The 13,789-nt window shown below is 58.0% G+C and overlaps 2 protein-coding genes across 2 annotated transcripts in view; one reads left to right on the forward strand and one right to left on the reverse strand.

Annotated features, from left to right (window-relative positions):
* TMEM266 (transmembrane protein 266) overlaps positions 1-13,789 on the reverse strand; it is a 94,228-nt gene that overhangs the window by 26,646 nt on the left and 53,793 nt on the right. The window contains exons 2-5 of the mRNA XM_058665505.1: positions 13,555-13,702; positions 11,709-11,897; positions 2,829-2,983; positions 1,109-1,182 (exon numbers count right to left, since the gene is read on the reverse strand). Coding sequence (XP_058521488.1) covers positions 1,109-1,182; positions 2,829-2,983; positions 11,709-11,897; positions 13,555-13,592 — 456 coding nt within the window. The 5' untranslated portion in view covers positions 13,593-13,702. The remainder of the gene's footprint in view (positions 1-1,108; positions 1,183-2,828; positions 2,984-11,708; positions 11,898-13,554; positions 13,703-13,789) is intronic.
* The window catches only part of NRG4 (neuregulin 4), a 163,383-nt gene continuing 156,847 nt past the window's right edge, over positions 7,254-13,789 (forward strand). Inside the window, exon 1 of the mRNA XM_012929654.2 lies at positions 7,254-7,381. The gene's annotated coding sequence lies outside the window, so the exon portion shown is untranslated. The remainder of the gene's footprint in view (positions 7,382-13,789) is intronic.

Genomic DNA, 13,789 nt, shown 5'->3' on the forward strand with positions numbered 1-13,789 from the left:
CCAGGGTCAGGGAGCCCACTCCTCTCTGCTGTCTAGCTCCCACCACCTAGCCGGTGGGAAGCCCTCCAACTCCAGGGTGTCTCAAGTCAAGTGGTTTGTCTCTGGTGGCGACAGGAAGGGATCCTGAATTAACATGGGGTCATAAATCTGGCCCAATGATCATAAAAACCAAGTCTAGGGCGTGGAGGGGTAAGAGCCTCAGCAACTGACTAAACATTTTTGTTGGCAGTCACACACACAGCACATTCCCTAAGGTCTGCATAGAGAGACATCTGGCCACAGCCTGGGTGTCCGTGGGACCTGGTGGACAGGGTGGGGGGCGGGGAGCAGCTGCTGCTCAGCTCCAGAGCCTCAGGCCCCCAAGCCCTGGACTGCAGGAGCCAAGGTGTGCACAGAGATGTGCTGGGCGTGGGTGGGAGGCCGGCTGCCCTGTCCACCTCACCCCTGGCCACACTCAGCAGCATGGCCACAAAGCCCAGCTCTCCCCTGATGTGTTACAAGGGGTTTCTGGGACTGCTTGGGTTTCGGCTCACGCCACAAAAATTCACCTCCAAGCCCTGTTCTGCGCACACTGCCTGTGGCTGCAGGCTGGGCACCCCTGCTGCCCCGGCTCAGTCCCACTCACTGTGCAAGACACCCTGACATCACTTGTGCTGAAGCCCCGCCCCAATGCTGCTTCCTTTTTGCATATGCAATTAGGGCTCCACCCCCTACCTCATAAAGGGAAGACCAGAATTGGAGTAACGGCATATTCCATTTCCCACAACACCTGTGCGTGTCCCTGTGAGCCTGAACTCCGTGGGCATCTTCACATCACCTCTGCCTTCCCCTCAAGCCTGCTGACCTACACACAGCGGGGTGGGCTGGTGGCCTGCGCATTGGACCAGTCCCTGGCTCCCTTAGGAGGAGCTGGTGTTGCCCGGGAGACATTCCTGTTCCCACAGGATCAAGTCCAGCTTGATCTCAACAGGAGGCCCTGTTCCCTTGTGGAGCTCAGCGCCCTGTGTCACACCCGCTTCCCTGCTGTGTGGCCTCAGGGCCTGCCACCAGGCAGGAAACCTGGCTTTCCCTGGTACTGGGGGTTGGAGGGGCCAGAGTTGTCACCCACCTCGGACAAGAACACGGACAGGATGATGAGGCTGATCCAGTGAATGACGCCCGCGAACTGGAAGGCGCTGGAAACTGCAACACAGGAAGGGCCCATTGGAGGGGCCGCCAGCTGGCAGAGCCGGTTCCCGGGGACATTCAGAGGTGGCAGCATTCGGGTCAGAGAGCCACAGCCAACCACTTAGGGCAGCTGCCCAGGGGCCCAGGAACTGGTATAGGGGTGGGGAGGAATGTTGCATCCTGCGTGGCACAGCTGGGAGAGCTGGGGTGGGGGCAGGGGGTGGGAAAGGAGATGGGGAGCCAGCAGCCCAGACGGCCTCTCCCGCTGCCCCAGAAGGTTCAGGGATGAACGGCAGCGGTGGGCGGGAGAAGGTGCTGGCTGTGGGTCCCGCCTGCCTCACCTTCAGCTAGTGCCCCTTTCCCGAAAGTCCCAGCCAGGGACATCTCCGCTGGTAAGGCCTGGAGCAGGGTGGCTGGAACCCAGGATGCAGGACAGGTGGGGAAGAGAGATTGCAAGGACCCAGGCAGGGGTGGCGAGGACAGAATTGCTGTGACATTCTCAGCAGCCTGCCTGCCTGCCTGGCACCCTGCGAGCCCCCTGGGAACACTGTCCAGACTGGAAGGGCAGCCCAGGGTGTGCAATCCCAGGTGCGGGTGGGGGACGCGGGGTCCCCTGGCCTTGGGCCAGTGCACCCCTTCGACCAAGCCCCGAGGTGCGGCAGATTCTTTCCAGTCCCGGGTCACAGGGACACCAGTGGGAACCAAGAAGCTGAAGCCCTGAGTGACTCAAATACAAACAAAAAAACACAAAAGTCTCTCCATTATTTCTCCAGTGAATTCTTGGGCTTTAAAAAAAATGGCTTGCATGGACACAGAGCCATAAATCTCTGGTTGTGCATTTTTATGGGATTTAACATGCCTTTTATGAGTTGCTATTGGATCTCCTACCAAAGCCAATCTCCTGGAGATTTCATATTAAGAAAAAAATTCCAGCATTGGCTAGTTCTCTATTTCACTGACCCCCCCCCCCACCGAAGATCCCCACCCACCCCAGCTGCAACCTGCCCCCTCAGCCCTGCCTTTCTCAAGCAGAGCAAAAAAGCAGCGGGGCCAGCAGGGCTGGCGGGAGGGGTGATTGTAGCATGGTTTAATAGAATACAGGTGGAGTGTGAAGACACTTAAGGAAGCATCAGCTGCATAAAACCCAGTGAGGACCACCAGACAGAAGCCACTGGGGTGGGGCTTGCTGGGCCCCCTCTTCTGGAGGGGGTTCAATGGCTCCTGTGGTCCCACATTCCAGTTCCCAGTGCCAGCCTCTTAACCTGCCCCATCCCCTCCCCTCCCCACTGCCGCATCTCAATTTGCTTGTCCGGGAGGAATGACCACACCAGGAATCTAAGTGTTACTGGTGGTGGTCCCAATAGGACACAGCTCCATTAAGCTACGGAAAATTCCAAATACTAACAAAAGTGTGTGTGTGTGTGTGTGTGTGTGATGCATACAGGAGCCCCCAGCCTTTTTTTTCTTTTTTTTACTGTCTCATCAAGTCCCTGGTGGTGGAATGTTAGGCGGGGCCCAGCTCAAGAGACCCTCCCTTGGGTACAGAGGGGTGCCGGGCAGAAGGTGGTCCCCTTTGAAGCCCTGGGACCAGGTGGTGGGTTGTGGGAGGGGGCCCCCTGGTGGACGCAGGTGTACATGACATATTCTCTCTGGCTACTCACAGTGGAGAAGCTTTACATCTATTAGCAGTTCCAGGGTCAGGAGAATCACCACCAATATTACACAGGCTACCAGGAAACTGTTGAGACTCGCACTGAGCAAAAATACCTGCCACGTGGCTGCTCGCTTCCCACAGCACGGCTTCAGCCAGTTAGACCTGCGGGGACACAAGCCGGGAGAGGCGGGCTGAGCTGGGCAGCTCCAGCATCTCCCAGTGGGAGGTGCCTGGACTGCTTTTCCTAGCCCTGGCTCCTGATTCCAGCTTCTGCGAACCCTAGGCCCTGGGAGGCGACAGGTGCTGACTCCAGGGGAGTGGACTCCTGCCCTCCACCGTGGAGGCCTGGGTGGAATGTTCTGGCTCCTGGCTTTGTCCTCAAGCTCAGCTTAAGCACGGCCATTGCAGGCATTTGGGGGAGTGATTCAGTGAGTAGGAGGAACTTGTCTGCTTAGCACACCATCTCTCTTTCGGTTTCTCAACCTCTCTCTAAATTTGCCTTTCAGTAAATAAATCAATCTTAAACAAAACAACAAAAACCCAGTGACACTAATTCTCAGCCATCACCTCCTGTCCAATCCAGCTGGGAGGAGATGACAGGGTCCACCTGGTGAGTCCACGGTGCCACTGGCCTGAGAGTGGCAGCTGCATTGCTGGAGGTGGGGTGGGGAGTTCTTCATGACCCAGCCATAGGGGGGCGGGGAGAGTGGGCAGGGTAAAGCTTATGACTGTTCAGGGTACCCGGCAGGAAGCTGGGCTTGTTCTCGTCTTTTCTGTAAGGTTCTATCTAGATACCTGTGGGAGTGACAGACTGCAGGACAGACACAAGCTGTGGGAGCTGGCCCCCTAGAGAGAGGAAGGCCAGTTTTGGCAGGTGCTGGAGGAGTCCACGAGGGCCTGGGGGATGGTGAAGGAGGGGGGCTGACAGTCACCATGGATTCATTCTTTGAATTTAAAACATGGATTTGAAAGATGGGTGGACAGGGCCCAGTATGATGGCTTAATGGCTAAATCTGGCTTAATGGATGAGCCAGGATCCCATATGGATGTCAGTTCATGTCCCGACTGCTCTACTTCCCATCCAGCTCCCTGCTTGGAGTGGAGGATGATCCAAGGCCTTGGGACACTGCACCTGCGTGGGAGACCCAGAAGAAGCTCCTGGCTTTAAATCAGCTCTGCTCCAGCCACTACAGCTATTTAGGGAGTGAACCAGTGGGATGGAAGATCTTTCTGTGTCTCTTCTCTGTAAATCTGTATTTACAATTAAAAAAAATAACTCTTGAAAGATGGGTGGACCCAGACACACTGAGATCTTCCATGTACTGGTTCACTTCCCAAATGCCAGCACCAGCCGGGCCTGGATCCAGACCCAAAGCCGGGGCTCCCTCTGGGGTCTCCCACTGAGGACTTAGCTGCTGCCCCCACCAAGGGCGCACATTAACAGGACGCTGCAATCAGAAGTACAGCTGGAACTTGGACCAGGCCCTTCGGTTATGGGGGGTTATGCAGACACCCCAAGTGGAGTCTTTGTCTTAATTGTCACCCCAAACACTGGTCTGAGCTGACATTTCAACTAAGGCAGTAAGGGCGTGGCAATAAGGGGGGGATAAAGCACGCAGGGCTATCTGGGGGAGTGCCCTCCTGGCCTGGCTGAGTGTCCAGCAGGCAGGGACAGTTTGGGGTATTCTGCAGGCAAGGGTCCTCCAGGGCAGAACCTCGCCAGAGCAGGGAAGGCTTCCCCTTCAGGAAGCCAGGCGGGGAGCTTTCAGATTGCCAGACCCTGGGCAGGTGCGGCCAATGCTGCCATAGGTTTTGCCTACCCCACCCCCACTCCCCACCTCCCAGCCTGCACCTCGCGGCCTTGGCCCCAGCTGACTCCTGTCTCCACAATCTGCTGCTCTATATAATGTCCTGTGAGAGCCCAGGTGGATGCAATTGAAGTCCACGCAGGGAATGATGGGATCCGGGGGGCAGGAAGACCCGCATCTTCCGGGGCAGCGTTCCTCAGCTGCAGCTCCACCCAGCATAACCGGGGGGAGCCCCCAAGCCCCAGCGCCCAGGCCACCGACAGACACACCAGGCCACTTCAGCTGCCTGCCTGTCAGGCTGGCGGCAAGTTGCAGCAAGCGCCAGTGACCCAGGTAAGCCTGAGAACCATGTCCCTGGGAGCTCGCGAGGACACGGGGCAGTGTCAGCGCTCCGCACACCGGCTCTCCCCCGGAGCGGCTGGCTGGGCAGGAGGACACAGGTGTGTTGGCAGGGGGAGGACGCCGCGGGCAGTGCTGACCCCGGAGCCGCAAGCAGAGGTGCGCCCCGATGTCCACCCTGAGGAGCAGGTGGCCTTGGTGGGCAGGTGGACATGGTTGTGTGCTAAGCTGCCTGGGAGAGAGGCCGCGGGGGCGGGAGGGCAGGCTGGGCGCCGGTTGTGCTTCTGTTTTGTCTTCGAAGGTGTTGGGTTAAAAAGTCAGAGTCCAATCTAGTTTATGGAAACACACTTAAAAGGCAAACCCTCTATCCTCTGTTGCCATGGTGTGTGTGTGTGTGTGTCTGTCTCTCCCCCGTCCATCCCCATCATAACTCCGCAGTTAAGTCCTTGACACCCTAGGTTCCTAGTCCCTGAAATGGAGGCTTCGGCCTGTGCAGGCTTGCTGTGAAGGTGCAAAGCGTTAAAACAATCAATTCCCAGGAACTTCAGGACACGTGGCTTGCCATCCATATCAACTATGCCTGTTGGTCTGGGTGCTTGGCTTGGTCGTCTCGGGGGCGGGGGGGAGTGCCAACGTGTATTCCATTCTGCATCTAGTTATCGTGGGCCCCGACATCGTTTAGGGGCACTTCATGAAACAACGGACAGAAAGGGGTAATTCAGTGATCAGCTTGGGACTTTGGTCGTTAAGTTGCTGGTTCACAGAGCACCTGGGCAGTCTCCAGCGCCAGTGTCTGATGCCAGCTTCCTGCTGATGCCGGCCCTGGGAGGCAGCAGGTGGTGGCGCAAGTCCTTGCTGTGCAAGCGGGAGACCCGGATAGAATTCCCAGCTCCTGTCTTTGGCCGTGTCCAGTCCCGGCCATTGCAGACGTTTGGGGAGTGAGCCAGTGGGTGGAAGCTTTCTCTCTCTCCTCTTTTTGCACTTGTACAAACAAAATTCACAGGAGATGCTGATTGTCTGGGGCAAGTAAACTCCTAGATCTTGCTAAAAAGCAAATATAAAAACCCGGCTTCTCCAGCCAGAAATCGTGTTGTTGACCTTGATAATGTTCCTGGAAGGCAGGCCCCCTGGGGCTCCCTCCCAGCGATAAAAACAGTCGTGGCCAGAAGGGTTAGGCTGATTGGGGCAGCGGGGAGGTTCTGCCAGCCCTTCCCAGGACCGCAGGGTCATCAGCCTCAGAGCAAAAGGAGCCCAGCTTGCTGTGCCCACAGGAGGGCTGTGTCCAGCTGAGGTCATCAGAGCCTACCATTTGCATGCCCCAGGATCTTAGATCTCCCCGCCTCCTGGCAAATGTCATTCCCGGAAGGAACGTGGCCCACGAGGCAGGAGCTGGGATTGTGCCTGGCAAGCCACGCCTATCTGTGCTCACCCCACCCTCGCCCTCTGAGGACAGGAGAGCCCGCCTGGCCACCACACACCACGCACAGGGGTACCCAGGGCACCGTGGCCAGGGAGTGGCTCCCAGCTCTGTCAGCGCCCAGCCTGACTGGGGAGGGTGGTGCTCTGCAGGCTGACCAGGGTCAGTGGCCACGAGTCTGGCGGGCCAAGGCCTAGTACCTAGGTGCCCCCATAGATCGTGGAGCGTCCCCATTGCCTTCCCGGGTTACCGGGACTCCAGTCCCCTGCCCCGCCCACCGTGGCCAGCGGCGCTCTGCCGCCGTCTAGCGGTCACTCCGGGCAGCACCCTTGGTGCCTCGAGTGAAGTGGTCTTGGCCACCTAAGGTTACGAGAGAAATCATCTTATGTGTGCATTTTATTGTCTTCCTAATGGGTATAAAGTCTTTGGGCTATAGTCCAAAGGTCTAATCTGTGCTTTCTAGTAAAAATATATATATATATTTTTGGTGGGGGGGCAGGAGGCACACTGTGACTCCCTGGTTGGAGCACTGTGAATTCTAAACCCACTGAAATAAGAGCAGGGTTCAGCTGGGGGTTGACTGTGGACGCATCAGTGAAATCTGGCACTCGAATCCCCCTACCCCACGGCCAGGGAGGGGGCCCTCACCGGTTAGCCCAGGACACCCCTTGCTTTCCACTAAGGGGAAGCGGGGATGCCCGAGGCAAGGCTGCTGCTGGCTTTGCTTGGGTGGGGGGCGTGCAGTCTGCACCCCTCCCAACCCCCCACCCCGGCGGGGGCTCCCCCTCAGCGGGTCGGGGTCCAGCTTCCGGCTCCCCACATCCCAAGCAGCGGCTTCCTTCCCTTCTGCAGCCCCTCCCCTCCCCTCCCTCCCTTATCCATTCATTCCCTGGCTCGGTCAACACCCCCTCCAGTTGCAGGAGCCCCCGGCCCCGCCCTGGAGGCACACTCGGCGAGGAGCAGAGCCGGCTGTCGCCCCTGGGTGCACGGGTGCAGGTAGGCGAGGGTGCGGGGAGCTGGGCCTGGAGGCGGGGGTCCCTCGGCCCGGACAGTCTGGGAAGCCATTAGGGTCACTGGGGCTGTTGTGGCCTGTTAGGTATCCCCTGCCTCGGCCTTCTCTCGGCGCCCCCCGTGGCCCCCAGGTCTGGGCGCAATGGCCACCTGCCCGGACTTGGGACACTGGCCCTTCAGGAAGACTCAGCTGAGACACTCTCATGTCCTCCTGTGACCAACACGGCCTCGGGGACGGCCGGCCCAGCTCAAATGGCACGGGGATGAGGGCCTCCAGGTGATGCGGCCCTTGGTAGAGATCATCTGGAAAGCGGGTGGTTCCCAGGCCAGCAACTGGGAAGGCTGGCGGAGGTGCGGATGGAGTGCTGGCTGTGGATGCGGACTGGACGCCCCCCAAGGCGGGAGCGCCATGAAGCGCCTCCATGGCCGCCCGGCCCCGCCCCGGCCAGCGCCCCGCAGTGCATTTTGGGAAATGAGGCGGTTGACGGGCAGCCCGTTTGTCCAATGGCGTGTCCCGTATTCCCGTCAGGTGACCCGATCCTAGCCACTAGGGCATGAGGAAAGAGAGGCTGGGTTGGCGGAAAGCTCTTTGCTGTTCTTGGAAGGGATGGGTGGGCGGCCATGGCGGCCTGGCAGACGTGAGGGAGGAAGGAGGTGCCGGATAGGCGTGGGGAGACTTGTTGCCACGTGGACGGAGAGAGGGGATGGGTCTGGGCTTCGGAGTCTCCGGGAACCCTGAGGAGAGGTGTGTGTGGGGCGGAGGCAGCAGTAGCGGCCAGGACAGGGACATCATGGCGGCTGGCCTTGGTCCCCTTCTCCCCGTCTCCTCGATCCGTGCTCGGCGGCCCGGGCTCAAAGTGGTTGGCGAGGCCTGGGTGCCGGGGCCGGCTTCATGTTGGGGGGCCATGCTGGGTGACGGCGGCCAGGCTGGGCACCCTGGCTACACCCGCGGGCACGTGGAGGGTGACGGGGCTGGATGGGGCTCAAAGACGCTAACCTTGAAGTGAGACCACAGGATGGGTGGGAATCGATGAAACCCCACGGAAGGCAGAATTGAGAAGCATGAAAATGGCCGAGGACAGACGCTGAGAACCCGACGTTTAAATCATAAATAGAGGAAGTCCCATTCCTGAAAGGTGTTGGAAGGCTCTCTCACAAAAGGAGTGGGCATTTCGGTTTGACCCTCAGCTTAATCTTGCTTTTCCGCTATGGAACACCCTTAGGGGGGCAGGCGATGGCTCAGTTCTCGGGTCCCTGCCTCTCATTTGGGAGGCCCAGAAGGAGTTCCAGGGCCCCTGGCTTTGCCTGGATATCATGAACACAGGGGAGGTGAAGCAGCAGAGGGAAGAACTTGCTTGCTATCTTTCACTCACTTTGCTGTTGTCCAAGGCAGAAACAGGAGGACCTAGAGAATGTGGGAGGCACAGGGGACCCCCGAGTGGTGGTCAGGGGCAGGTGCTGGCCACAGGACAGTGTAAGGATCCGTTAGGGACCGTGTGGCATGGAGACATCCACCATCTCAGGCCCAGGGTGTGAGAAATGCTTACACCTGCCATGGTGCGTGTGTGTGTGTGTGTGTGTGTGTGTGTGTGTGTGTGTGTGTGTCGGGAGCACAGGAGTGCATGGAGAGGGGGACAGAGCTGAGTTTTACTGGGTAAACGGGGTTCTGCAGGTGGGTGTTGCAGGCAGCCATGTGACACCACAAATGCCCTCGATGCCACTCCTGTGCACTTAAAGGATGGAGCTGAGGTGCCAGCTTTCCTGCGGTGTGTGTACGAGGGTCCTTTAACAGTTTGTGGAAGGCAGAATCAAGTTTACATGGGGGCAGACAAGTTTCTTCTAAACCAGGCATTGCTTTTCCTAAGGTATATTTTTCACGGTTTATTTTCTCATGTATTTTGCCACTTAACAACCTATTTGAAAGAGCTGCACAGAATGAGAAGCAAAGAGCTCTTCCATCTGCTGGTTCATTCCCCCAGAGAGCTGCAATGGGCCACGGTGGGGCCAGGCTGAAGCCAGGAGTTGGGAGCTTCATGCGAGTCTCCCATATGGGTGCCAGGACCCAAACTCTTCTACTGCTTTTCCCAGGCCATGAGCAGGGAGGTGGATTGGAAGGGGAGTTGCCAGCAGGGCAACTGATGCCCGTATGGGATCCCTGCATCGGGGTAGGGCTTTAGGTACTATACGCCCACCCCTCTCCCACAATTTTTAACTTTTTCTTAAATCCCACTGAAATGGGCATTTGGCAGGGTGGTCTAGCAGGGGAGCACATGTGTTGCCATGTTACCTACTGTCGCAGCCATGATATGGTACACGGATGTGTCACACGTGGGAGAGACTGGTGTGTCTGTGACATGGGAGGCAAGCCCAAGGGTGCTGGCGTGGATTCTGGCTCCATCCTTGCCTCTCTGGGCATACAGCATCAATGCTGTCCCCACTCTGCCCCGTCCCAGACTCTAGGATCCTTTAAAACCCTGGGGTCAAGGGGAGGTGGTGGTGGCCGGGGAGAGGTTGTGCTGAGTGAGCTTTTCATGGTGTGGGGGTACCTAGCCCCCCTGCCCTCCAGCAGCACCACCCAGGGTGGTGGAAAGACGCAATGTCCTGGGGACTTTAGGCTCAGAGCTGCTGGGAGGAGCCCCTCCGGGTTGCCACATGCTCCCGCTGGAAAGGCCAGGCTGGGAGTCCAGGGAACTTCCCCTGACCCCAAGTCGGCAGGCAGCCAAGCTCCTCCCCCGCCATCCCCCCAGCACCTGCTTGCTTGATGTCCTTCTCCCTGGCTCCAGGCTGCAGTCTCCCCTCTCTGGCTCTGGGAAGGCCTCAGGCTGCCAAGGGGTCCCCAACTGGGAGTTCCAGCAGCCTAGGCAAGTCCCTTCCTGGGGTTGCTTCAGTGTCACCCACTCCCTGGGCATTCCTGGGGATTTAATCCTAAGCCAAGGTCTGCCAGGGCCCTTCCCTTGTGTCCTCACCTACGGGGAGCATCCTGACACTGTGGAGGCCCACCTCAGAGGCAGAAAGAATAACAGCAAGGTTTCCCTCGGCTGTCTCTCTCAGGTTAGCAGGGAAACATCAGTGCATCTGGGTGCTGGTGTACACCCACATCAAGGTGCACCCAGAAGGCTGGGTACACCCATGGTGTCACACCCATGGCACATATGAGGCACACTGCTCCAAACCAGAATCCTCGGAGAAGTGTCCCTGCTTCTCTGCACGTTTTCCCACCACTTGCCTTGAACTTGACAGGGACTGGGGCCAGTAAGGAATGAACCCTTGGCGGGGGGGGGGGGGCAGCTTGAACATGATAGGAGGCCACACTACCGCAAATGACCACCAGAGGGCAGTGTCACAGTGAGTCACCCGGTGCGATGTAATTTTGCAAGGCCAGGTGGAAATGTGTAGGGCGGCGGGGGGGGGGGGGGGGGGGGGGTTGGGAGTAGGCCAAATGCTGAGGCCTTGGGAGCACAAGGCCCTGGATGCTGCACAGGTTGTGAGTACATGGAGCTGACCTGAGCCCAGCCTTCGAGCCGGCTGGATGCTGACAGTAGCCCTGGCTAGGTCTACCCTTGGGTACCTCCTGTCTGTTCACCTGGCCTTTCCTGTCTATGTTCTGCTGACTTGATAATTCGGGAGGAAGTGCCATTTTCAGAGACAGCCCCTGGGGTGCCATGAAGGTGTCCGGTTTGGTACCTGTTGGGTGACTTAGCCAGGAAAGTGCAGAGAGCCATGCCACGCTTGGCAATGCAGCTGTAGCTAAGGCGACCCCTAGAAACCTGCCACCCTCACCCTTAGCTTAGAGCAGCCACACAATATGAACCGCTCACAGAGATCTGGGAGGGAAATGTTGCTTCGCATGGGCTCTTAAGGTCTTACCAGCTGTTATGATCATGTATGTAAGGGCCATGGGGTAGGAGTCACTTGCACGTGACCCTGGGGGCCTGGCCCTGCCCTTCTCAGACCTGGGCTTCTGGTGGATAATGAGTGGTTTGTGGCAACGGTGGGGCCGTGAAGAGTGAGCATCCGACCCTGTAAGCTGGGCAGGGAGGTGTTAAGGCTCCTTCAGTGTGGTCCTCCCTATAAGGGGAAGGGGGAAGACTGGCCGGTCCTGACAGGATCCCGCAGGAAAGAAAGGGCCTGGGCGCCCCCCGATGGGAACTATCAGTCTCTGCTTCCTAACATCTCTCCTCTTTGCTGCCGACACTGCTGCCTCCACCACCCCTTGAAGTGGGGGCTGCTGGGGGGAACCTAGGGGGTGACCCAGGACTCGGGAGCCTGCACTGCTGGCCGCCCCTCCCCACCCCCAGCAGGCAGCACCTACCCTTCTCTTTGGTAATCTTCATCCAGGTTTGACAGGAGCTGCGAGCCGGCCGTGGAGAGGTCGATGGCAGCCAGGGGCAAGTCCCGATCAGCAAAGTTCACCAAGTGCACCGGTGCCATACTCTTGGTCTCCTCGTCCACGTGCTGGGAGATGATCTCAACCTCGGAGATTCCTCCTCCTAGGGCAGGCCTGGGGGGATGGGAGAGAGGCACAGGGCGGAATCATCTCCCTGGCCGCTGGGGGAGGGGAATGTGGCCAGGGAGAGGGCAGGGACTGTGCCTGGCCTTGTCCTTCACGGGCTGAGGAGTGGCAGTTGCCCAGATCTGAATGTAGGAGTTTCCGGGACAGGTGCCTGGGGGAGAGCAAGATGCGGAAGGGAGCTGCCAGCCGACAGAACCCCGGCAGATAGCACACAGCCTCTGTGGCACCACCCATGTCCTGGACTGGCCTCTGTTTTTAACATTGTCACCTTGGATTTTATAAAGGTCCGGGAGTGTTCCCACGCCTGGCTTCCCTGTATATTGGCGCAGACGGGTCCTGCTGGGGTCTCTGGACAACACTCCCTCCTCATTTAAACCTGATCCACGGAGGGAAACGGGGAGCTTCCTCTGGGTGACTGTTGGGCTTGCCCGGAGCCTTGCCAATAAACAGTGCCCAAGCTGGCACCACACCATGAGGTATCCCAGCCAGGGGCAGTGCCACCTCTCAACCTGCTACAGGAAAACTGGCAATTTGGGGAACAACAGTTGCAAAGACAGTCACAAACGTGAGGCGGGCAGTCACTGTTGACCGCTAAGGAAGGATGGGAACACTGAGTACTCGCCCGCTGCCCCACCAAATACCTGTGCCCCACTGGTCACTCTGCCTTCACTTCCCAGGGCGTAAGCTGGGGGGGGGGGGGCGGGGGGCGGGGCTGGGTCTGGCGCTTCTGGCCAAACAAGGAGACATTCAAAAGGGAATTAGCACGGCAGGAGGCCGTGAGATAGTGGGTGGTGAGAAGACAGAGGATTTGTTGGTTTGTTTTGCTTCTTTTTTTCTGAATCTATTGAAAAGACACAGAGGCAGCAAGAGTGATAGGTGATCAAGATAGATCTGTGGTCTTTTGAGTTCTGTCACCAGACAGGTGCGACAGCCAGGGCTGGGGTAGGCCGAAGCCAGGAGCCCACGGTTTAGTTGGAGTTTCCCACATGGGTGACCAGGACCCAAGTGTTTGAGCCTTCACCTCCAACGATAGACATTTTGGATTGGAAGTGGAGTAGCTGGAACCCAAACTTACAAATAGATTTGTATATATTTACGTATTTTATATTTGAGAAGTACAGAGACATGGAGAGACGGAGAGATAAAGTTCCCATGTACTGGCTTACTCCCTAAATGTACACGACAGCCAGGGCTGAGTCCCACTGAAGCCAGGAGCTAGGGACTCCCCGTGGGTCTCCCCTGTGGGTGCCAGGAACCTGGCTGCCTGCCAGGGTGGGCATTAGCAGGAACACTGGGATCAGTAACCCAAAGCAGGTACTGGGCCCAGGTCCTCCCTTGTGTACAGCTTGCACACCTGTTCGTCTGGTTGTGAGGTTTGCATTCAAAAGGTTGCCTGCCCCAAGGACATGGGTGAGGAGCCCTCACAAAGTCCATGCTGGGTGGAGGGGGAAGTGAATCATTTTTTCATAATAGGTATTTCTCATTCAGCAGACCCCTAATACACCTAGATTTCAAAGCTCATCACACCTGCATGAACTTCTCTGAAATCTATTTTCCAGGGAACTTGGCAGTTCCTCCGGTGGCTGCCTATGCCAGCAGGACGTTATTTAGGGCCTTTCTGCTCCCTGAGGATGGGGTAACTCACTGGGGGTGGGTCATGTTGAAGGAGCCGACCAGAGCCATGGGTCTTCTGGGTGTCTAGTGGGGCTCAGCTGTGCCGAAGTGTGCCGTCAGCATCTCCAAGCTTGGGTTCCATAAGAAACACAGGGACACAGCCATGCACGTAGGGCACCCTGCAGACAAAAACAGGCCTTTGGTTACTTTCCGGGGCTCATCTGAAAATGCAGGTTCTTGGAACTTGCTTCCCTGGAGCTCCTTCA

Source organism: Ochotona princeps, chromosome 6, assembly GCF_030435755.1.
Source record: "Ochotona princeps isolate mOchPri1 chromosome 6, mOchPri1.hap1, whole genome shotgun sequence".
Taxonomy (NCBI): Eukaryota; Metazoa; Chordata; class Mammalia; order Lagomorpha; family Ochotonidae; genus Ochotona; species Ochotona princeps.